The sequence below is a fragment of the Mus musculus genome, chromosome 15, assembly GCF_000001635.26.
Source record: "Mus musculus strain C57BL/6J chromosome 15, GRCm38.p6 C57BL/6J".
NCBI classification, from domain to species: Eukaryota; Metazoa; Chordata; class Mammalia; order Rodentia; family Muridae; genus Mus; species Mus musculus.
Genome location: NC_000081.6, coordinates 35,775,023 through 35,801,334, shown reverse-complemented (window position 1 = coordinate 35,801,334; position 26,312 = coordinate 35,775,023). Strand labels below are relative to the sequence as shown.

The following is a 26,312-nucleotide window of genomic DNA, read 5'->3' as shown; positions in this document are numbered from 1 at the left end:
CATTAATATGCTGTGTATAAAAATCGGCCAAGCTAAATATTATCCCCTCCCACAAAAAACATAATAGAGCTATATGAAAAGTAAAATATCCATCCATGTGTGGTGGCATATCCTTTAAGCCTAGGTTGTCATGTTTTATTTTTCATTCTTTGTTTTGCTTTTCAAGACAGGGTTTCTCTGTGTAACCCTGGCTGTCCTGAAACTCTACTGACCAGGTTGTCCTCAAACTCAAGAGATCCAACTCCTCTGCTTCCCCAGCGCTGGGATTAAAGGCAGAAGCAGGCAGATTTCCTTGAGTTCAAGCCCACTGTGGTCTATACACAGAGCAAATTCCAGGTTAGCCAAGGCTGAACAGTGAGACCCTGTCTCAAAAAAAAAAAAAAATCCACTGGGAATTCTAGAAAGTAGACTTTGCAAACCAGAATCCTTAAGGGATCCAGTCAAGTGAGGGTGAAGGAAACCTGAGAATAACAAAATGTTCTTACCTTTGAGTCTATTTATAGCAACACAGCTCAACCCCAGGTCTTATTTATTATACCATCTGTGTTTTCATCTTATTTTACTTTACAGATCCTAATTTTGTTGACATGTCAGTATTATAGCCTTAAAATTTATGTGATAAAATTATAAATGGCCACATTGGTTACTATAAACTCAGGTTTTTGTTTATGATCTATGGTTAGATGAATAATATCAGATTTTCTTATATGTTCCTTTAGGATTCCAAAATAAGATAATATGAAGAAATTGTTTATAAATCTCATTAGTAATGTTGGCATGTTAGCCTATAAATTAGAAGAGCCAATAGCTTAAGCTTTAGTCAATTAATGGCCACGAAGGAAAAAGTCATCAAAATCCAGTTCTGTGTTTAGGACTAGGGCCAAGAGATCATCTTGTTCTGGTATTTAGGAAAGAGCTTCTGCTAGGAAAACAATCTTGGCAGACTAGTCAATGAGCTCACAAGAGCCTGTGCTGAATAATGACTTCATGTTCTATGATGCCACTGAAGAGTAGCACGCTCCATCCTGACACAGCTCAATTTAGAAGTCAGTGTGTACACTTTAACCCCACAGTGTGTTAATCCATGCAACACTCCTGCATAGAAGGCAGTAGGAACCCAAGCATCTATGGATTATACCTAACAATTTTTTGAACCACTCTGTTGCATTGGCTACTATCAGGAACAGAGTGGTAAGTTAGACATGGCTCATTTCTTGAGATACACAATCTGTGAAGGAAAGAAGATATAAAGGAACAGGATTAAAAGGTAATGAATGAATAAGATGAACAACAGCAACAAAGTAGTGGCATAAATGCTGTAGGATTTTAGTAGGGAGGACAGCATACTTAGATACTCTGTTCAGGGATGGACAGAGTGTAAGCTGTTCTAAGAGTAGACAGGATTTCAGTTTCTAAGAGAGGAGAAATTCAAGGTGTGCTGGCTTGTTTTATTTTATTATTTTATTTTTATTATCAACTTGACACAAATCATAGAGCAGGAGGGGAAAGGGAACCAACCGAGATCAGATTTGCCTAAAGGCATGTCTCTGGAGCATTTTATTGATTGTTAATTGATGTAGGAAGGTCTAGGCTGTATTAGGAAGCAAGCTGACCATGAGCCAGGAAAGAAAGCTAGTAAACACTGTTCCTCTGTGGCTTCTGCTTGAGTTCCCGTTCTGACTTCCTCCAGTGGTAGATCGTGACCTGGAAGTGTAAGCTGAAATAAACCCTTCCTGCCCCAAGTCTGCTTTGGTCATGTTGTCTGTCATAACAGAAATCAACAGAGGATTGTTAAGGCTGGTTTGGGGAATACTGAAAAGGCTAGTTTACCAAATAAGCATGTTCCATGTCCAGGGCCTAACAGGCTATCAGCAGGCACAGCAGGGTGACAGAGAATGGCAGGTTTCTCTCAGGGAACTGCATGACCCATCTGTTCCTACAGGATCTTAGAAGACTAGGCTGGATGGGAGAAGAGGCTGCGACGACACTGCGCAATCTCTTGCTCTCTGGGGACTTGTGTAAAATGAGTAGAGAGGAGGAATGAGTATTTAAGGCCCCACTATGTGCAAAGACATTTATTTAAGAATATTAGCTATAATGTCCTATTTACTGTAATATTCCATAATTACCTTGAAAGGTTGACAACACAAACTATTACTTTTAGACAAGGAAATTGAAGCTCAAGATCAGAAGTTTGCCTAAGGAAACTGAGTTAGTAACATGAAGGGCCAGGAGAAGAGACCTTAAAGCCCAAAGTACTTGCACTAAAATGACCAAGAGCCTCCATTTCATACTTTCCTTACATCTAGGATCAGCCATTTAACATTATACATGAGCCTCCAACACAGACTTTGAGACCATTGCAATAAAACAACTGACAACAGGAAGGAGGTTCCTTTTGAAAAATGAGGTGGGGGAAGACTCTGCTACCCTTCAACAACCAAAACCCTTTTGGTGCTAGAGTGAGGTTCTGACACTGAGACTGTCTCAGCTGCACTCTGATCCCTAAGAGCAACTCTAGGGCTGGCACTTTATATACAAAGGGGAAAATCCAATTCTACAAATTGTCTGTTCTCAACTTCCCCAAAGAAATGAGACAGTTTATGGATTCTAAGATTGCAACTTAAGAATTATTTCTAGCTCCTCCATTGGGGGCCCTGTGATCCATCCAATAGCTGACTGTGAGCATCCACTTCTGTGTTTGCTAGGCCCCGGCATAGTTTCACAAGAGACAGCTATATCAGGGTCCTTTCAGCAAAATCTTGCTAGTGTATGCAATGGTGTCATCGTTTGGAGGCTGATTATGGGATGGATCCCTGGATATGGCAGTCTCTAGATGGTCCATCCTTTATCTCAGTTCCAAACTTTATCTCTGTAACATCTTCCATGGGTGTCTTGTTCCCAATTCTAAGAAGGGGCAAAGTGTCCTAACTTTGGTCTTCGTTCTTCTTGAGTTTCATGTGTTTAGCAAATTGTATCTTATATATTAGGTATTCTAAGTTTCTGGGCTAATATCCACTTATTAGTGAGTACATATCATTTGAGTTCTTTTGTGATTGTGTTACCTCACTCAGGATGATGCCCTCCAGGTCCATCCATTTGCCTAGGAATTTCATAAATTCATTCTTTTTAATAGCTGAGTAGTACTCAATTGTGTAAATGTACCACATTTTTTGTATCCATTCTTCTGTTGAGGGGCATCTGGGTTCTTTCCAGCTTCTGGCTATTATAAGTAAGGCTGCCATGAACATAGTGGAGCATGTGTCCTTCTTACCGGTTGGAACATCTTCTGGATATATGCCCAGGAGAGGTATTGTGGGATCCTCCGGTAGTACTATGTCCAATTTTCTGAGGAACTGCCAGACTGATCTCCAGAGTGGTTGTACAAGCTTGCAATCCCACCAACAATGGAGGAGTGTTCCTCTTTCTCCACATCCTCGCCAGCATCTGCTGTCACCTGAATTTTTGATACTAGCCATTTGACTGGTGTGAGATGGAATCTCAGGGTTGTTTTGACTTGCATTTCCCTGATGATTAAGAATGCTGAACATTTTTTTCAGGTGCTTCTCAGCTATTCGGTATTCCTCAGGTGAGAATTCTTTGTTCAGCTCTGAGCCCCATTTATATATATATATATATATATATATATATATATATATATATATATATATATATTTTATTACGTATTTTCCTCAATTACATTTCCAATGCTATCCGAAAAGTCCCCCATACCCTCCCCCCCACCCCCCTACCCACCCATTCCCACTTTTTGGCCCTGGCATTCCCCTGTACTGGGGCATATAAAGTTTGCCTGTCCAATGGGCCTTTCTTTCCAGTGATGGTCTACTAGGCCATCTTTTGATACATATGCAGCTAGAGTCAAGAGCTCCGGGGTACTGGTTAGTTCACAATGTTGTTGCACCTACAGGGTTGCAGATCTCTTTAGCTCCTTGGATACTTTTTCTAGCTCCTCCATTGGGGGCCCTGTGATCCATCCAATAGCTGACTGTGAGCATCCACTTCTGTGTTTGCTAGGTCCTGGCCTAGTCTCACAACAGACAGCTATATCAGGGTCCTTTCAGCAAATGCTTGCTAGTGTATGCAATGTTGTCAGCACTTAGAGGCTGATTATGGGATGGATCCCTGGATACGGCAGTCTCTAGATGGTCCATCCTTTTGTCTCAGCTCCAAACTTTGTCTCTGTAACTCCTTCCATGGGTGTCTTGTTCCCAATTCTAAGAAGGGGCAAAGTGTCCATACTTTGGTCTTCGTTCTTCTTCAGTTTCATGTGTTTTACAAATTGTCTCTTATATCTCGGGTATACTAAGTTTATGGGCTAATATCCACTTATTAGTGAGTACATATCATTTGAGTTCTTTTGTGATTGAGTTACCTCACTCATGATGATGCCCTCCAGGTCCAACCATTTGCCTAGGAATTTCATAAATTCATTCTTTTTAATAGCTGAGTAGTACTCCATTGTGTAAATGTACCACAATTTTTGTATCCATTCCTCTGTTGAGGGGCATCTGGGTTCTTTCCAGCTTCTGGCTATTATAAGTAAGGCTGCCATGAACATAGTGGAGCATGTGTCCTTCTTACCGGTTGGAACATCTTCTGGATATATGCCCAGGAGAGGTATTGCGTGATCCTCCGGCAGTACTATGTCCATTTTTCTGAGGAACCGCCAGACTGATTTCCAGAGTGGTTGTACAAGCTTGCAATCCCACCAACAATGAAGGAGTGTTCCTCTTTCTCCACATTCTCGCCAGCATCTGCTGTCACCTGAATTTTTGATCTTAGCCATTCTGACTGATGTGAGATGGAATCTCAGGGTTGTTTTGATTTGCATTTCTCTGATGATTAAGGATGCTGAGCATTTTTTTCAGGTGCTTCTCAGCCATTCGGTATTCCTCAGGTGAGAATTCTTTGTTTAGCTCTGAGCCCCATTTTTTAATGGGGTTATTTGATTTTCTGGAGTCCACCTTCTTGAGTTCTTTATATATATTGGATATTAGTCCCCTATCCGATTTGGGATAGGTAAAGATCCTTTCCCAATCTGTTGGTGGCCTTTTTGTCTTATTGACGGTGTCTTTTGCCTTGCAGAAGCTTTGCAGTTTCATGAGGTCCCGTTTGTCAATTTTCGATCTTGCAGCACAAGCCATTGCTGTTCTATTTAGGAATTTCCCCCCTGTGCCCATATCTTCGAGGCTTTTCCCCACTTTCTCCTCTATAAGTTTCACTGTCTCTGGTTTTATGTGGAGTTCCTTGATCCACTTAGATTTGACTTCAGTACAAGGAGATAGGAATGGATCAATTCACATTCTTCTACATGATAATCACCAGTTGTGCCAGCACCATTTGTTGAAAATGCTGTCTTTTTTCCACTGGATGGTTTTAGCTCCCTTGTCGAAGATCAAGTGACCATAGATGTGTGGGTTCATTTCTATCCAATTGGTCTACTTGTCTGTCGCTATACCATTACCATGCAGTTTTTAATCACAATTGCTCTGTAGTAAAGTTTTAGGTCAGGCATGGTGATTCCACCAGAGGTTCTTTTATCCTTGAGAACAGTTTTTGCTATCCTAGGCACTTCCTTAGTTAGAGTCACGCCAAGGTAAAAGTACCCAAGGAGCTAAAGGGATCTGCAACCCTATAGGTGGAACAACATTATGAACTAACCAGTACCCCCCGGAGCTCTTGACTCTAGCTGCATATGTATCAAAAGATGGCCTAGTCGGCCATCACTGGAAAGAGAGGACCATTGGACTTGCAAACCTTATATGCCCAAGTACAGGGGAACGCCAGGGCCAAAAAGTGGGAGTGGGTGGGTAGGGGAGTCGGGGGGAGGGTATGGGGGACTTTTGGGATAGCATTGGAAATGTAAATGAGGAAAATACCTAATAAAAATATTTAAAAGAAAAGTACAACATCTGTCACTGGAAAAAAAAAAAGAGTTGTTTCTAGGGCCAGGTGGTGGTGGTGCATGCCTTTAATCTCAACACTTGGGAAGCAGATGCAGGCGGATTTCTGAGTTCAAGGCCAGCCTGGTCTACAGAGTGAGTTCCAGGACAGCCAGGGCTACACAGAGAAACCCTGTCTCGAGAAACAAAACAAGAAAAGAAAAGAAAAGAAAAGAAAAGAAAAGAAAAGAAAAGAAAAGAGTTGAGATTGCTGACTGCTCAGAGGTCCTGAGTTCAACTGCCAGCAAGCACATGGTGTCACAACCATCTATAATAGGATCTGATGCCCTCTTCTGGTGTGTCTGAAGGCAGCTACAGTATACTCATATACATGAAATAAGTAAATAAATCTTGAGAGAAAAAGAGTTGTTTCTATCATTGAGACCCATTCTCAGCCCCAAGTTAAACTCTGATCCTCACAGGCAGACTGACAGCTGCAGCATATCAGCAGCTTGCCACAAGGGCCTCTCTCCTGCTTCTCCTGCCTGCTTCCTTTACCCATCCTGTCAATTCTAGAGCAAGCTCTCTTCAGCTTCCAGAAACTGAAGCACTGTCTTGTTCAGCCTCTCTGATTTTGAACTTAGTTCACATCCTGGTTCCTTATATTTTTATTAAGTTATAAAACATTGCATGACCTAATACTGACTCTGGCTGCTGAGAATCACCAAGCTTCCTGCATGCTACCTGGCCCCTAGAACTGCCCTCGATCTGTACTACTTTAGGTGGTCTAGAGACATCAAAATATAGCTCTTCTTTCTACACATATAAATACAGTACACAAGTAATGTACTTATGTTTGCTATGACTGATATAAAAAGTATGTTCCAAGCATTTTCTCATAATGCTTTTATTTTGGAAAGGAAAAACCCAGCCTCCACATACCTGCAGCACATCACCCAGGTCTGCTGTGCTGATATCTGGATCCTCTGTGGTGTTGAAAGGCACAGGCGTGATTCGTACAAGGGTGAGCACTCGAGGTTCTGGATATCTCCACAACATCATCCCTGGGCTCTCTTCTGTTTCATTATAAAACAAGACTTCATACACACCAGGGAGTTTCAAAGATTCTAAAAACAAAATTATACGTTTTTAAGAAGGAACATGTTGGTTTCTCAGAGAGAGAATAAAAGAAAATCACATAAAGAAACTAATTGGTCATTTTAAATATGATTTGAGACAGAAAAAGTAAATTTTAGGGAATGATTGATATATACTTCTTTCCTACTTTAAGTATGAGCGAAGTACTATCAAGTGTTCCACTGTGCTAGTTAGCAAATTCACTTCAAAGTGCAGCTGGGTACAGGCACTGTATGCTCATGCTGTTTATACTTACCAGCGTCCTGTACATACTGAAAGATGCCTGTCCGCAGGTCATCTGAACTTTGTTCAGTTTTAAAAGCTTGAGTCTTTTCCACTGGAGATGGCATTTGGGGTGCTGATTCGGGTACTGGCATTTCAGACTTTCCCTCCTGAAGATACCCATTGAATAATTCATGCAGAAGAGCCAAGCAATTCAAATGTTCTTGACCCCAAAAAACCTTCAAACGGGTATGGAAAAGTTAACAGTCTTTAAACATAAACATCTCTTGAGGAAAATTAGGTACCATCATGTTTGAATTAATGTAAGACTATAATCATGTTCAATTTAATTACTGATAATAAATTATAGTTCCTAAGAATTAATAATTTATTGTTTGAAATTCTAATACTTGAATAAATAAACAGCAAGAAAAACATTACATATTGTATGAATAACAACAAATTTGAAGCTGTAGATAAATAGTGATATTAAATTGTTGTATAGTATTATTTGTGAATTCATTTAGCAAAGGAAAAAAAAAAGGAACATTCTTAAAGGGCAAGAATAAGAGAAACAGCTTCTCTAGGCCAAATATTAATAAAATGGTAATAACAGTCCCATGGAATAGCTTCTTCCCTTTGTCATTAGACTGAATAGACCTGGCCATATGGCTGCTTTCTAACAAGAGAGAAGGAAGCTGACCAACAAATTTTAATTTAGAAGGTTCCTAGAGTCCGTGTTTAGTGAGACTGTCAACATACAACTCCATTCTGACAATCCAGTGTTTAGCATCTGAGGAGTTTGAGAACCAAGGATACAGAGCTCGGTGAAGCTATGTGACCAGTGAGGCACAGTGATTAATGTCAAGTGTCTAGAACTCAGAGGATAAATTTTATTTTTCTCTTATAACTATTCTTAATGTTTAATTTTCGGCCTCAGAAAAAGATAGTACAGTTAAAATTCATTATGAAGCCTTCTCAAAGCCACAAAGTACTTTCTTTGGAACCTCCCCAAATTGTGGTTCATGTCAGTAAAAGAAGCGAGGAGTTGAAAAATTACAACTTTTTGATGATTTTAAGACATTTCCATTTAATATATTCCCTTTACTGAAAAATTAGTTACTTCAATTTTCTAACTGTGAATCTTGGTACATGATAATCTTGGCTGCATAAAGATGAAATTGAAAGCTACCTAAATACCATCGAGAAACAGGATGGAGATGCTCACACACTCCATGAATAAGAACTTCGTAAGAGGTTGGGAATTAACATGTATGCAGTTTTAGTAATTGAGCATCACACATCTAAGGAACCTGCAACCATGACAAGCTTTCCTGCGACACTGCTTGATGCTTGCTGACTACTCTATAATGAGATGATCCCCCATTCAAAAGATCCTAACTACCATTTCCACTGTCAGTTATACAACCAAGGGTAACAAAAACTGATGACCATGAAAAAACTTGTCTGCAGATGTTCACAGAAACATTATTTGGGAATAGTTTAAAATGGAAAAACTCCAAAACCCCTTCAACTGATAAATGAATGGTAAGAAAATGTTCTAAAATTGACCATGGTGATAACGATCACAAGCCCTAAATATACAAACAACAATTATAATTAAACCCAACTCATTGAACTATTCTGTCAAAACAGGTAAATTGAATGATATAGGACTCGTTTTTCAATAGCCCTGCGAAAATTCAATAGGTACCATCTGACTAAATACTTTGTCACAGAAAAATTTAAATTTTAGTGAAGCACTTCAAAACAAAACAAAACACAGGGTAGTTAAAAACTTATGGGGAAAACACAGCTGATTCCTACAGACCTGTAGCAAACCACCTCTTAAATCCATGGATATTTTGGGTATGGACTGTTGTGGCCCTGGATTGCCACTGTGTTTACACCATTTAGCTTCCAGATTGACAGTAGCAGAAAATGGTCCTATAAGAATCCGACTTCTTTCTTTGAGGCTTGTTTTAAGGAGAACATCATGTATGCTGAGGAGGAATGATGATCCAAGGCTTGCGCCTGAAGGAGAGACATGGAAAGGGTGCACAGTGTAATTACTCATATTTTCTCTCTCTCTCTCTCTCTCTCCCTCTCCCTCTCACACCCCCCACCCCCCTCCCACACACACAGAGGTTAGGAAAAGGACTAGGTATATTTTTAAACAGTGCTAATTCTTCCTTGCCAGGCCATTCCCAGTTGGCTTTCCACCAGTTTCATGTCATTATTATAGAATTCTAGTTATGAAGCAGGTAGATATTCACATTCCTAAGAAAGTGGTATTTGCCAAAACATTATGGCTTTTTCCATGTGTGAGAAGTTTAGGTTTTATGAGCAAAGACAGTTCCATGAAATTGTGCAAGTTTTCAAACAAGTACATTAATAATAAGAACAGCTGCTTCATTTGTCCGTTATTAACATGATGTGATTGGGCAATTTTCTGTGATTTCTTACAGCAAGAGTACAGTATGTTACTTTGCTAGACACTCAAGTTTTGGGCTGCTCCATGTTAAAATTAAAAACAATCAAAATACATAACATATGCTTTCTAATAACTTTAGCTTAATCCAAACTTCACACATCATAACCACCTGAGGTTTACAGTCTTAAAAATAGATAGTGGCAGGTTAGATTCATGAGAAAAACCTGTATGCTATACTTCAAAGTAAACACACCCAGAAAAGGAATACACCTTAAAATGTAGGTTTCCTTTTGAACTTGAAGTAGGAGTGTGTATCAAATCTTTCCATAAAGTCTACAACAGACTTCAAGATACTTAGAGCATGGGTGCAAGTGGCCAGTTCATTTTCCTCCCAAGAAACTCATATTCTAAACTGTCATTATGAAAACTGATTTTCACCAAGCCAGATTTGTAATGTCCAGGACTTATTTTCCTAATGCTATTTGATCCTGCAAAAAGATGAAAGATTAAGAAACACCTTAGGCCCAGGAATGTATGCCTTTTCAAAGTACAGTACCCATACTGACTTTACAGTTCTGTGGAGAATTGAAAATTTCATATGTTATATGTACTTTCTGTGGAAATAAGATACACATCTTTAAAAACTCCATGGAAGGCATGAGAATTGAAAATTTCATATGTTATATGTACTTTCTGTAGAAATAAGATACACATCTTTAAAAACTCCATGGAAGGCATGAGATCCACAAGTGTGTGGGCTACAGCTTGTTAAAAAGTTACCATGTTAAGAAATCAATTTCTTAAATCTTTTTATCAAACATGTAATGCTGAAACTTTTTTACAATTACCTTGAGGTTTTTTTTTGTTTTTTTGTTTTTATTTTTTATTTTTTCCATCAATTGCTCATTTGAAGCTCTTTATTTTGCATTCCTGTTTGAATGCAGTATAACTGAAGTATATTATATACATGGATGAGATGGCATGACAGATCCTATTATGACTCACACATCCTAACTAGTCTTAAATCTATTTGCTTACTCTGGACCTCTTTTTTTTTGTTTGTTTGTTTTTGTTTTTTCTGCGTAGCCCTGGCTGTCCTGGAACTCACTCTGTGGACCAGGCCGGCCTGGAACTCAGAAATCTGCCTTCTGGCCCTCTTGTTACCAATCTCTTTCCAGTCTCATGAGGCATTTTGCTTCTCTCTGAATTCCAGGGTGGAGCTTATCCCTTCCTTTTGCTCTCCAATGCTTTGGAGGCAGTTTAACATTTGTTTGTCTTCTTTTCTTTCTTTCTTTCTTTCTTTCTTTCTTTCTTTCTTTCTTTCTTTCTTTCTTTCTTTCTTTCTTTCTTTCTTTCTTTCTTCCATAATGTTTACCACTGTTCATCAGGTTCACAATGATATCCTAAGTTGTACACTGCAATAAAGTTTTTTCCTTTTTTTTCTAACTCCTTTTTTTTTTTTCATCTGTAGCCTCTATTCTATGTTAAGAATGTTAATCTTTTTAAAGTGGTATGCGGTATCTTATCCTCTAACACTAATATCGCACCTTAATTTCCCAAAGATGTGACTAAGATTGAGCAACTGTGTGGCTCCCTGACTTAATCAAATGAGCTTCTAGATTTTGTTAATAGAGTTTTATTAGAACTGCCCTTATTCATTCCTACATATTATGCCGTTGTGTACAACAATGAAGGTTAATTGGCCTCAAAGACTATGGTACTCAGGTTTAACTATTTGGTCTCTGTTCCTTTAGACAGTTATGTTAGATCTTTTCACTGTGCCTCTTACGTGCCCTCTGTCCTAATCTGTTGCTCTGTGCTCATGTTTTCTTCTGAGTACTTTTCAGTTCATTCTACCACAGATTCTACTTTATCTTATTTCTATGTTTTGACCTATTTATGCTATTACTTAAGATCTCAGCTTATTGTTTTGATTTTCTTGTTTTTGATTCACTGTCTAAAATCTTGATAATTGATTTCTATGTTACTGAGTGTGCTGAGTAAATGAAATTGAAATTCTGTGTCGTAGAAGTCCAGAACATGGAACCTTTAATGCTCCTATCCTTCCGTGTACAGTCTCATGTGCTTGCCATTTTTAAAAAAAAATAAATTGTTGGGCCTTTCTTTGAGCTAGTTTGTAGACATAACATACCTTATGTAGGAATGGTATACATGAGCTTTCTCGTTCCCCGTTTTACAGGTTGTATCTGTATTAGTATGGAACCACTAATACTCACCTTATAAGTAAATATTCACTATTATTATTTGTTGCTTAAATTAAGCCAACTTTGCTCACTGGGCCCTTTTAAGTTAGTATTTTTGATCTACTTCTGTCATTTGGGGATAATCTTCTTTATTCTCCAACCTCAATGTATTTCTCCCATTTCCCCTCTGGCATTAGCCACTTCTCCAGAGACCTGGATGCTGAAGAATGGTATGCAGAAGCCAAAACCTGGATGGCAGAAATACCTACTACTTTTGGGGTTTCACTTCTTTTTGACCTTTTGTCTTAGGGTTTCTATTGCTGTGAAGAGACACCATGACCAAGGCAATTCTTCATAAGAAAAACATTTAATTGGGCTGGCTTACAGTTCAGAGGTTCAGTCCATTATCATCATAGTGGGAGCATGGCAACATGCAGGCAGACATGATGCTGGAGAAGGAGCTGAGAGTTCTACATCTGGAAGGTCAGGCAGCAGGAAGAGAGCAACACTGGGCCTGGTTTGAGCATCTGAAAGCTCAAAGCCCATATCCAGTGTTACACTTCCTCTAATATGGCCACTCCTCCTAACAGTGCCACTCCTTATGGGCCTTTGTTGGCCGAAGCTGCCAAAGCTCTGCTGCTTGTAGGGGCCAGAACATGCCCTGCCTTGTTCTATTACATCATCACCAGCTTTCTGTTTTCCAACTCCTTCACAGCCTAGCTTGACTGTCCTAGAACTTGCTCTGCAGATTTACCTTGAACTCAGAAGACATCTGCATGAGGCACGTATCACCATGCCTGGATTTAAGCTTTTCTTCACCTAGAACTTGCTCTGTCCCAGGCTGGCCTGCTTTGCCTTGAGTCTGGTTATAGATCTAGAAGATACTATTGGTGGGACTTAGTGGAAACTGAATGTTTGGCAATAGGACACCAAGTTACCATGCAACTTGAACTGCCCATCATGATCTGGGTGTTATCAGACCCTCCAAGTCATAAAGTACAAAGCAGTAATCTATTATCAAATGGAAGTGGTATATATGTGATCGTGCCCAAGCAGGTCCTGAAGTTAATGAATAAGTTGCTCAAATGCCTATGGTCTCTTCTACTCCTGTTACATTGCCATCTGCTGCCAAGCATGCACCTATACCCTCATGGGGAGTTTCCTAGGATTGGCTGACTGAAGAAGAGAAGACTAGAACCTGGTTTACTGATGGTTCTGCACATTATGCAAGCACCACCCAGAAGTGGACAGCTGTAGAATCACAACCCCTCTCTGGGACAACCCTGAAAGGCACAAGTGAAGGGAAATCTTCACAGTGGGCAGAACTTCAGGCAGTACACATGGTACTACAGTTTGTCTAGAAGAAGAAATGGCCAGATGTATGACTGTCCTCTGACTCATGGGCTGTAGACAATGGATTGGCTGGATGGTCAGGGACTTGGAAAGATCACGATTGGAAAATTGTTGAGTATGGATAGATATCTCTAAATGGGCAAAGGATGTAAAGGTATTTGTGTCCCATGTAAATGCTCACCAAATGGTGACTCTTCAGCTGAGGAGGAGTTCAATAATCAAGTGGATAAGAAGACACTCAGCCTCTTTCCCCAGCCAGCCCTGTCTTTGCTCAATGGGCACATGAACAAAGTGTCCATGGTAGTCAAAATGGGAGTTATGTTTGGGCTCAACAACATGGACTTCCACTCACCAAGGCTGACCTGGCTTCAGCTGCTGCTGAATGCCAGATCTGTCAACAACAGAGACCCAGATATGGCACCATTCCTTGAGGTGACCTGCCAGCAACATGGTGGCAGGTTGACTATATTGGACCACTTCCTCTGCGGAAAGGACAATGTTTTGTTCTTATTGGAGTAGATACTTACCCTGGTTACAGTACTACCTTTCCTGCACATAATGCTTCTGCCAAAACCACCATCCATGGACTCACAGAATGCCTTATCCATCGTCATGGTATTCCACACAGTATTGCTTCTGACCAAGGAACTCATTTCACAGCCAGAGAAGTATGACAGTGGGCCCATACTATGTTCTCCACCATCCTGAAGCAGCTGGTCTGATAGATGTAACAGCCTTTTGCAGATGCAGTTACAGTGCCAATTAGGTGGCAGCAGCATGGAGGACGGGGCAGAGTTCTTCAGAAGGCAGTTATGCTTTGAATCAGCATCTAATATATGGTACAGTTTCTCCCATAGCCAAGATCCATGGGTCCAGAAATCAAGGGGAAAAGGGAATAGTTCTACTCACTATTACTCCTAGTGAACCTCAGAAATTTTTTGCTTCCTGTCCCCACAACCCTAGGCTCTGCTGGCCTAGAAGTTTTGGTTTTAGAGGGGGGAGTGCTCCTACCAGGAACTACAAAAAACATTCCATTGAACTGGAAGCACAGATGTCTCCCTGGTCATTTTGGGCTTTTTTTTTTTTTTTTTTTTTTTTTTTTTTCTTGGTGCAGTTTTCCTTTTTTGAGTAGTGTCATTTTTCCCATCTGTTTTGATTAGTTTGGGGTTGAAGTCTGCTTGGTTAGATACTAAAATGTCTATAATGACTTGGTTCATGGATCTATTTGCTTGGAATATTGTTTTCTAACCATGCACCCTGAGGTAATGGCTCTCCTTGATATTGAGGTGAGATTATTGGAGGCATCAAAAGGATGGATCCTGGTTTTGCACCCATTCTTTCAGTCTGTCTTTTTTTTTTTGGATGTGGTAGCATATCTTTATTTTTTTATTTTTTTTTTATTAGGTATTTAGCTCATTTACATTTCCAATGCTATACCAAAAGTCCCCCTTACCCACACACCCCCACTCCCCTACCCACCCACTCCCCCCCTTTGGCCCTGGCGTTCCCCTGTACCGGGGCACACAAAGTCTGCGTGTCCAATGGGCCTCTCTTTCCAGTGATGGCCGACTAGGCCATCTTTTGATACATATGCAGCTAGAGTCAAGAGCTCAGGGGTACTGGTTAGTTCATAATGTTGTTCCACCTATAGGGTTGAAGATCCCTTTAGCTCCTTGGGTACTTTCTCTAGCTCCTCCATTGGGAGCCCTGTGATCCATCCATTAGCTGACTGTGAGCATCCACTTCTGTGTTTGCTAGGCCCCGGCATAGTCTCACAAGAGACAGCTACATCTGGGTCCTTTCAGTAAAATCTTGCTAGTGTATGCAATGGTGTCAGCATTTGGAAGCTGATTATGGGGTGGATCCCTGGATATGGCAGTCTCTACATGGTCCATCCTTTCATCTCAGCTCCATACTTTGTTTCTGTAACTCCTTCCATGGGTGTTTTGTTCCCACTTCTAAGGAGGGGCATAGTGTCCACACTTCAGTCTTCATTTTTCTTGAGTTTCATGTGTTTAGGAAATTGTATCTTATATCGTGGGTATCCTAGGTTTTGGGCTAGTATCCACTTATCAGTGAGTACATATTGTGTGAGTTCCTTTGTGATTGTGTTACCTCACTCAGGATGATGCTCTCCAGGTCCATCCATTTGGCTAGGAATTTCATAAATTCATTCTTTTTAATAGCTGAGTAGTACTCCATTGTGTAGATGTACCACATTTTCTGTATCCATTCCTCTGTTGAGGGGCATCTGGGTTCTTTCCAGTTTCTGGCTATTATAAATAAGGCTGCTATGAACATAGTGGAGCATGTGTCCTTCTTACCAGTTGGGGCATCTTCTGGATATATGCCCAGGAGAGGTATTGCTGGATCCTCCGGTAGTACTATGTCCAATTTTCTGAGGAACCGCCAGACTGATTTCCAGAGTGGTTGTACAAGCCTGCAATCCCACCAACAATGGAGGAGTGTTCCTCTTTCTCCACATCCTCGCCAGCATCTGCTGTCACCTGAATTTTTGATCTTAGCCATTCTCACTGGTGTGAGGTGGAATCTCAGGGTTGTTTTGATTTGCATTTCCCTGATGATTAAGGATGTTGAACATTTTTTCAGGTGCTTCTCTGCCATTCGGTATTCCTCAGGTGAGAATTCTTTGTTCAGTTCTGAGCCCCATTTTTTAAGGGGGTTATTTGATTTTCTGAGGTCCACCTTCTTGAGTTCTTTATATATGTTGGATATTAGTCCCCTATCTGATTTAGGATAGGTAAAGATCCTTTCCCAGTCTGTTGGTGGTCTTTTTGTCTTATAGACAGTGTCTTTTGCCTTGCAGAAACTTTGGAGTTTCATTAGGTCCCATTTGTCAATTCTCGATCTTACAGCACAAGCCATTGCTGTTCTGTTCAGGAATTTTTCCCCTGTGCCCATATCTTCAAGGCTTTTCCCCACTTTCTCCTCTATAAGTTTCAGTGTCTCTGGCTTTATGTGAAGTTCCTTGATCCACTTAGATTTGACCTTAGTACAAGGAGATAAGTATGGATCGATTCGCATTCTTCTACATGATAACAACCAGTTGTGCCAGCACCAATTGTTGAAAATGCTGTCTTTCTTCCACTGGATGGTTTTGGCTCCCTTGTCGAAGATCAAGTGACCATAGGTGTGTGGGTTCATTTCTGGGTCTTCAATTCTATTCCATTGGTCCACTTGTCTGTCTCTATACCAGTACCATGCAGTTTTTATCACAATTGCTCTGTAGTAAAGCTTTAGGTCAGGCATGGTGATTCAACCAGAGGTTCTTTTATCCTTGAGAAGAGTTTTTGCTATCCTCGGTTTTTTGTTATTCCAGATGAATTTGCAAATTGCTCCTTCTAATTCGTTGAAGAATTGAGTTGGAATTTTAATGGGGATTGCATTGAATCTGTAGATTGCTTTTGGCAAGATAGCCATTTTTACAATGTTGGTCCTGCCAATCCATGAGCATGGGAGATCTTTCCATCTTCTGAGATCTTCTTTAATTTCTTTCTTCAGGGACTTGAAGTTTTTATCATACAGATCTTTCACTTCCTTCGTTAGAGTCACGCCGAGATATTTTATATTATTTGTGGCTATTGAGAAGGGTGTTGTTTCCCTAATTTCTTTCTCAGCCTGTTTATTCTTTGTGTAGAGAAAGGCCATTGACTTGTTTGAGTTAATTTTATATCCAGCTACTTCACCGAAGCTGTTTATCAGGTTTAGGAGTTCTCTGTTGGAATTTTTAGGGTCACTTATATATACTATCATATCATCTGCAAAAAGTGATATTTTGACTTCCTCTTTTCCAATTTGTATCCCCTTGATCTCCTTTTGTTGTCGAATTGCTCTGGCTAATACTTCAAGTACTATGTTGAAAAGGTAGGGAGAAAGTGGGCAGCCTTGTCTAGTCCCTGATTTTAGTGGGATTGCTTCCAGCTTCTCTCCATTTACTTTGATGTTGGCTACTGGTTTGCTGTAGATTGCTTTTATCATGTTTAGGTATTGGCCTTGAATTCCTGATCTTTCCAGAACTTTTATCATGAATGGGTGTTGGATCTTGTCAAATGCTTTTTCTGCATCTAACGAGATGATCATGTGGTTTTTGTCTTTGAGTTTGTTTATATAATGGATTACATTGATGGATTTTCGTATATTAAACCATCCCTGCATCCCTGGAATAAAACCTACTTGGTCAGGATGGATGATTGCTTTAATGTGTTCTTGGATTCGGTTAGCGAGAATTTTATTGAGGATTTTTGCATCGATATTCATAAGAGAAATTGGTCTGAAGTTCTCTATCTTTTAATGCCCTTAAACCAACAGGCTAAGAAAGGAATAACAGTGTTAGAGGGCTGATAGATTACCATGGGGAAATTGGATTGCCCAATCCAAGTAGGATGACAAAGGAGGGCACAGACCTATCAGGAATGAAGGTATGGGTCACTGCTCTAGAAAAAGAGCCAAGACCTGATGAGGTACTTGCAGAGGGTGGAGAAAATACAGAATGGGTAGTAGAGGAAGGTAGTTATAAATATCATCTAAAGCCAGTTGCAGAAACAAGGATTATAAAGAAATATGAATGTTCTGTTTTATGTTGTTAAGAACACTTTTGTATAGATATTTGTGCTTTCTTCCAATTTCCTTAATATCAATCAGTATTTGAGTTACTAAAAGAATGTTCCCAAGGGACATTGACCTAGTCTAAACTTACAAGTGCATTTGTGATTGTATAAGGAATAGTTATATCATGTTAGGTGTATCATGACCTGGTTATTGTTTCATTTGGGCATGAGATAGGATTTGTATCAAGTTGACAAGGAGTGGACTGTAATGGCTATTCCTGGTTGTCAACTTGACTATGTCTGGACTGAACTACAAGTCAGAATTGGAGGGCACACCTGTGATCCAGATCTTGAGGCTGGAAGACACAACTTTCTGACCTGGATTTGGGCATGGAGATCTTGAGGCAGAGTGGCCATGAGAAGCTTAGGCCCAGGCAAGGTAGTACATGCCTTTAAATCCAGGAGACTAAGGCAAGCAGATCTCTGAGTTCAAGGTCAGCCTGGGACAAAGCAAGCCTCAGATCCAGGTGTGGTGGCATACAATTTTAATCTGGGCCACATCTTCTGCTGGAGGCCTACATAAAGACATTGGAAGAAGGAAGATTTTCTCCTTCACCTACTTGCAGTTACTTGCCAGCCCATCTGTTGGAACCTACTTCTACAGAAGACTAGCTGAAATAACTAGCCTCATGGGACCGAGCAACTACTAGATTCTTGGACTTTCCATCCACAGCTGTCCATTGTTGGGTTAGTTGGACTGCAGACTGTAAGTCATAACAATAAATTCCCTTAATATATAGAGACATTCCATAAGCTCTGTGACTCTAGAGAACCCTGATTAATAAAAAACAAAACAAAACAAAACAACCAAACAAAAAAACAATGGCAGATATTTAATTAGAGTCAATGAGGTATAACAGCACTGAGGAATAGTCAGAAATACCTGAAGTGGGAAATGGACATTTAGCTTTGTTTGCAGACATACTTTGCAGTGAGTATAAAAATTGCATTCAAGGAACAAACAGTCTTATGACCTTTAAACTACTCCTTTAGAGGACCAATAAATGCAAACCATTTGTTTGGAAAACCATTTAAAAGCATGGCTAGCCTGTGGGCATCAGGATGACGAGCCCAATGTAACAGTTCTCCTCTCCACATCCCGTCTGCACCGAACAACCTTATCCCAGCTCCTGAGTCCTGTTGGGAGAGTACTCAATGACCACAAGTGTGAGCAGAGCGGAGGCAGGTTTTGTTTATTTGTTTGTTTGTTTTTAATCCAGTTGGAAGTAATCGTGGGCCACTAAAAGTCAGCAAGCATATGTTAGAAACATCCAGAAGCAAATTAGCATAACAGGCAAAGATCAGAATGCCTCAAAATGGAAGAAAAAAATCTTTTAAGTATAATCTACAAAAATACGACTAAGTCCCCTAAAACCAAAATCTTTCCATTTCATGTTCCTTCAAATTATTGTGAAGCACATAAAATATAGCACTTGGTTGTAAAAAACCCCAAAACAAAATCAGCTTGTTTTCCATCCTCAAACAGAATGTGTAAAATGATTGGATCCTACTTATACTCAAGTTTGCAATAAGCTTATGTAAACACTTATGCTTATTAATATCTTAAGTAAAAACACTCAATAAAGTAATGCAGTGAAACAAGGGACTATATCTATTGTTCAGTGACCAAAGGGAAACAGTGTCCAGAACAAGAGAGCAGGAAGTGAGACCTAGTTTGGTGGCCTTTCTCCAAGATATCTTTTAATTTCTTGTAGGAAGAACTTCAGTCTCCAAGACCTCTTATCCAGTCCTATTTAGAGAATAAGACTGGATCCTGGCCTTAATACAAGCCTGGTCTTCTGAATGTAAGAAACTAGGAACATAAGATTTCCTGAGACACCCAAACACTTGCCACCTCCCCACACCTACCCCAGGGGATGATGGTGGAAGAGACGCAAGTGCTGCTGCAACTATGATGAGCAGAATGTGGTAGAGAGATGGGAGAGAGAGTTAAGACAAGTAGTGCACTGAAGAGGAGGTGGAACTGGAGAAGCTACAGTTGTGAGAAAGAGTTGTATATCATGGTGATGTCTGGGCTTGTGCTGCAGCCAAGGGCTGGGTCTGGGTCTGGGTCCTACTGCAGCCAGGGTCTGTGCTGATGGTTGTGGCCTGTGTTGCCACTGAAGGCCATCCAGATGTCTGTGGTCTGGGCTGCAGCCTGAGTCCACGCTGATGTCTGAGCACTGTGTTGAGCTGGCCTGCAGTGAGAGAGCCCCTCACCTGGGCAGCATGGGAGTGGTGGCTCTGGTGACACTGGTCCAGAATAGCTAGCCCTGATGGAGTGAGTGTGGGAGAGCTGTCCCTGGCCCTCCCTGGGCAGCACAGTAGAGCTGGCCTGATGGCAGGGATGAGCAGGCACCTCTATCCCCCAGTCCCACCACCTGTAGCCGGTGGGTGAGCTGGCTCTGCTGTGGTTTGGGTGCCAGAGTTTGCTTAGCTCTTCATTACCTGCTGCAGATGGGAGAGCTTGCCACACTCCCACCTGAACAGTGTGGTGGAACTGGCCCCACCCCTTGACCAGGCAGAGCTGGAGAGCTGGTCCTGGTGGCATGGGCACAAGAAAGCTGGTGAGCTGACCAACTAACTCAGCTACCACCCAGGCTCAGATCCAGGGCTTTGAGTTGGCCCACCCCAACATCTAACCCATTTATGAACTGCAGGAGCACATGAAGGGGCTTCAGGATCTCCATAACATGGGGAAACAAGAAAAGAGGATTATCAGATGGAGTCCCAGTGTAGATCCAGAATCGATACTGTAGCCTGGAACCAGACCAATGACTAAATGCAATGATCATTTGCAAGTAAAGCTATCTGGGCAAAAGGATACACTGTGGGGAACACTGTAGCTTCGTTAGTGAGGTGTTGGTGTGGGTATTGCTTTGTTTTCTTTTGAGAGGAAGGCTGTAAAGGCACAGGATGGATATGGAGGGATGGGAAGATAAGGAGGACTGGGATACATGATGTGAAATACACAAAGAATCAATGAAAAGCTAAAAGATCAAAGGAGAATTTCACATGAAAGAAGAAACATCTTTCTACCTTGGCTGTTCATACTCTATCCTTGTCTAGGAAAGTTATACTTGTGAAGTCTTGGAAAATTAAAATGCAAACACCATGAAGTGATGGAAGATCGCTATCCTCCTCTAGTTGGCCACCATGTTTGCTTTCTTATACTATAGGAATGTATTAGGAAACTAAGATTTGACTGGCTCATATGGGCATGTTTTAAGGAAGCAGACTGGTACATCTGACCATGAGAAGCCAAATCTTTTAAGCTCAGACTCAATTTTAGAGAACCTAAGTTAAGTTTGAACTCAGGTAAACTAACAGGCCAGTACCTAGCATTAGATTCCAAGTTGACCCCCAACAAAACCTGAGTCTAACTCCAGGCTCTAGGTTAATCCCCAACAAGACCAGCCTTTCCAGGCCACACCCTCAACAAGACCAGTATCTCTAGGTTATTCCCTCAACAAACCTGCACCCTCAGGTTACAAGCCCATCCCCTGCCTAGCGATCACCAATGCAGAGGGGAACAGATATAAAGTTTATGATATGACTCCCAGCAGCAGCCAATTGTGTTAAAGGCCACAGCAGCTTTCCAATTAGATGCTTGTACACTCACCCTGACTTGCTACTTACTATAAACATAAAGCCTTGTCCCAATAGACATTTGGGGCTCCCCTACCACCAAAACCGTCCTGCATAATGGTGATGTGCTGGAGGGCCCCGGAGCTAGCTCGAATAGAATAAAGACCCTGATGTGACTGCATCAGATTGGTTCCTGTCTGTTTTTGGGGGGCTCACCAACATTTTCCTGGTACTACAACCACATACTGAATAATAAATGACAGCCTTCTTTGAGAGGAAGGAAGGACGATAAAAGATACCTGTAAAGTTTCTTAGATGGACACAATAGCTAATTTCTATGAAGAAAGTTCTGCTGGGTCTGTGTTTTGGGAGGCCAAGGTCTCACTACGTAGCCCACACTGGCTGTGAACCCCAGATCCTCCTCTATCTTCCAGGTGCTGGGTTTACAGGTGTGTCCTATCATGCCTGCTGAGGTGATTTCTGTAGCTAGTCATATAGGTGAAGACTGCATATAAGCTTACTGTTGAAAGCAAAATGACCGTGGTGGCTTAGAAACTGGTCTTGGTCTACACAATAAAAGTCTGATACATCAGAAAAACCAGAAGCCATTTAAGTCCATTTTACCTCAAAATGTCCTTGAACAAAAGTCTACCTTTTCAGGGTTAACCCTATGAAACAGTTAAGACTAGCGCACTGGGTTTAATTCCAGGATTCACTGACATTAGTGGCACACAGTACTCATAGTCCGTGAGATCATTTTAATTTTTCAAATAAGCTACAAGTCAGGAATGTGAAACTAGGGCTATGGAGACTAACTAAAGTTTTTATTTGTAGTTACTATTCTATCAAGTTGGTATCATTGCTATTGAGTAAATATTAAATGTAGTATGTTTGGGCCATAAGATTTATGAGAGGAAAGGATAAAGGGGTTCTTGACTAAAAAAAAGTACATCTTGAAAAATAAATTTTAGCTCAAACATTTACTATTCAAGTGGCCTAGTTTAGTTGACAGAGGGAGAGAAGATTTAAGAAGAGGCCAATAAGTAGCAGGCATGCAGACTCTGTCAATCTGCTTCAAGTACTCTGCTGCTTTACAAACACTGCTCTTAGTTCATTCTGCAAGTGGTAACAGCACTGTAAATAAATGCTTTCCTGCCCCAGCTCTCTTGCACAGCCTCAGCATGTTATACTAACACAGCCAACGGGTCTAGGGGACCCGCTAGGGTATAAAAGACTACCTCATATATTTTCATTCATTAATTCCTGCCAGGCTTGTTTTGCCAATAATCTCTCTAGCACACAGCTCTCTCACTTATGTGAATAAGAGGGCAATTTGCTGTGGCCACAGGCAGAACTCAACACTTTCAGAAAAACAACTGCACAGAGCAGGGTAGATTTATTTGTAGCCTTCTAGTTTCCCATATCTCAGGGCTGGAACTCTTAATGAACACCCATTTCTCAGACCACTAGACTAACAGATGTTATCATTAGGATGAAAAGGAAGGCTGCTAGAAAAATGTCTCTAGTATTTAATTACTAGGGCTGGAACCTTTCTTCCACAGTAACCTTTTGTTCAATGAAATTCATGTCACCTGATAGCAATTTTATTGTCTTAAAGGCTCCCGTTCTTCTCTTCAAATGCACTGTTTTGATGTTATTATGTGTGAAGCGTGTATCAGTTGTTTTTATCCAGATGCAACCAAATTTAGAGAAATTGAAACAGAAAGCAGCAGCTTCACCACCCGCTGGTATCATAGGACAGGCAAGCACCACTATTATGAACTATGGTAAAAATATGTCAAAAGCATTCTAGCAAAGAAATTAGATTAAGTTCACAATCTGGTAATTTTGGTAATAAGAAATAAGCTAATATTGTTAGAGATAAGGTTTGAAGGTGGATTTACAGAGGTGTGGGGGGTACACACCTTTAATCTGGGCCACACCTTCTGCTGGAGCCCTACATAATGATGCTGGAAGAAGGAAGATTCTTTCTTCTTTGCCTGCTTGCCTTGTGGGACTGAACAACTGCTAGATCCTTGGACTTCCATTCACAGCTGCTGCTGACCATTGTTGGGGAGTTGGACTGTAGACTGTAAGTCATCAACAAATTCCCTTACTATATAGAGACTACCCATAAGTTTTGTGACTCTAGAGAACCCTGACTAATACAGTAAAGGTTTTCTTATCAAAAAGAAACAGTCCGATGAAGATTCCCTAAAGAGTCTTATTTATACAATTAACAATTCTTTTGCTAAAACAAAAAATCTTTTCATCATTGTATATCGATACATGTGGGCTGTGTAAAATACAAGAGCTGTGTAGCACACGGTAAACAGAAAGCAATGATATTACACAGGCCACATCCTTGAACTCATCATTAATAAATGTCTTTCCTACATTCAGCTACTCTGGCTGCTGGAAGCCTGTTTTCTTCAAGCACTTCACTGAAATCCAGGAACATTTATTATTTTAATCCATTACAGGCAGTGCTTGATTTAACTTTATTGGTTGTGGTGGTGGTAGTGGTTATAAGTGGGGGTACAGCAATGTTCTTTTACACATCGTTTCAAAAGGGCTTAATTATATTTTATAGTTTGGAGCAGGATTTTTTTTTGTCTAACAAGGTTCACATGGAGTTCAGGTCAGTGATGAATCAGAAGAAAAAGTCAGAGATGGTTATCTTCCTGATGTGAGCTCATCCCCTCTCGAAGGCTGGGCAGGTACATCATGTTCACCACTACACAGGAGACTGCCCCCATAGCCCTGTTCTGTGGCTCATTAGAAAGCTTTCATTTTGCATGTATCCTTGAATACATATGAGATTCAATATAGTGGTTATCCTTCTACTTCTCTGAAGTTATTATACTCTGAATTTTAAATCATTCCTGATTGGCAGATTTGGAGACTACATCAGCACTAAAACACAAAATGTACGTGACAAATGATAAGCATTTTATAGTCATAGCTTTTTTTAAATCACAGAACAAATATATATTACAAAATCAAAGATGTGGGCCTAACTATTTCAACACAATATATGTCCAAGACAAAACATGTCCAAATAGCAAAAAATCAACTTGTTTTTAAACATACTAAACATTCCCATTCATTCATTCATTCATTCATTCATTCTCCCCCTCCCCGCCCCTCGCCCCCCGCCCCCCGCCCAGGATCCTGAGATGACGTAATGGCACTGGCTGTGCATGCTGATGATTTGATTCTGATCCCCAGAACCCCGTAAAGATGGGACATTAGAAGTAAGTCCACAGAATTGTCTTCTGGTCTACACACGTGCTGTGGCATATGCACCGCCCCCCAATCATACACACAGAACTACATAAAACATAAAATTGACCTTTCTTGAGGATTGATACTGTTCATTATTGTCTAATACTTTATCTACTCACACACGTAATGATCACAACCAAGAGATTTAAATGTTGGGTCTCATATTGTTAGGTTTTATTTTTCACCATATTAGAGAAATAATATGAAGTATTATGGGAGAAATTATAAATTTTTTATTAGTTTTTATTTCATTTTAAAGTTTAGGACCTCCCACTTTTTGGAGAATGCCTCAATAGTTTACCAGAATGCACAGAAAACTATTCTCACATATCAAAATAAGTCATGAGTAATTTCAGAGTAAAAAAAGAGGCAATACTAGCTGAGCAGTAGCGACTTTGAACCTTCTTATAGAGTCATAGGAGAGAATCTGCCTGGGATTAATAGTGGCGCTCAGTCCAGGGATGGGGAGCTATTATGTTTCATGGACTCTAGGCCATCTGTTCTGCCTGCCTACATTTTACTTCTGCAAAAATCATAAACGTACCTCTACCTCAGGGACTACAGAAAGGCATTAGAATTCTTCTGCTTTTCATTATCACAAGATTGAGTAACTCATTTCATTGTCAAGATAATCCCCCTTTACTCTTTCTTTTGCACTTGCCAGTTACTCCAAAATGACAAATAAAATCCCAGATGTTATAGACCAGCGAGCATTCAACTTTTTCTTGAGTGTTGGGTTTAAGCTACTTGGTCAAAATGTCAAAATTGACAGGGCCTTGATGCCCACACCCAGTATTCATTAAGGATCGTTGGTGGTTTGTATAACTGTCAACTAGCTATATTTATGCTTCCATCATCAGTGGATCCTTAAAAGTTAAATCTGCCCTGACTTTAACTGTCAAGAAATTCATTTCTCATTGTTCAGACACTGGAAAGAGATGCATTTCTTTCTGAGAACAGCAAGAGTCTTTGGGGTGCTGTAAACAGCTCACTGCTGCAACACAGGATTTGAGGTAGTCAGACCTAATTTCATGCTTTACTTCCCACCAGGCTAACATGCATCTCTGAAGCATCCAAAGCAGACAGTCTTCTCTCAGGGTACTGCAGCACAGCAGAAGTGTGGGAGCTCCACTCTGCACCAATGACCTGGTTTCACTTGCAGAGCATGAAGGGAGTGCTAGCTTCTGTTATAATAAATGTTTTACTGGTAATTTCATGGAAAAGAATGGCTTTACTTCCTTTCTCTCTCTTAGTTTATATACCAAGTTAACTACAGAAAGATCAGGGAAAGTGATTAAAGCCACTGTTCCTTTGACAATGAGCTCAAGTCACTGCTTGGGAGAAAAGTCCTCAGTCTTGTCAATGGTTTCCCACTTCTAACAGCTTCACCCAGGTTATTTTCCTTTGTGTTTCCTTTGTGTTCCAGCTGTGTTCCTCTTTTTCTTAGTCTATTTAAAGGTTGCCATGTTAATTGGCTCCGAGAAGGAGCAAGGCAAGCTCAAGTCCAATGATTTCACAGCTCTAAACTGTGTCCTCTTGTTTGCAGAAATCTAAG

General features: G+C 40.5%; 1 protein-coding gene across 1 annotated transcript in view; it reads right to left on the bottom strand.

Moving 5' to 3' along the window:
* Vps13b (vacuolar protein sorting 13B) overlaps nt 1–26,312 on the bottom strand; it is a 560,112-nt gene that overhangs the window by 129,895 nt on the left and 403,905 nt on the right. Inside the window, exons 37-39 of the mRNA NM_177151.4 lie at nt 9,094–9,296; nt 7,297–7,501; nt 6,846–7,030 (exon numbers count right to left, since the gene is read on the bottom strand). Of these exons, the coding sequence (NP_796125.2) occupies nt 6,846–7,030; nt 7,297–7,501; nt 9,094–9,296 (593 nt within the window). The remainder of the gene's footprint in view (nt 1–6,845; nt 7,031–7,296; nt 7,502–9,093; nt 9,297–26,312) is intronic.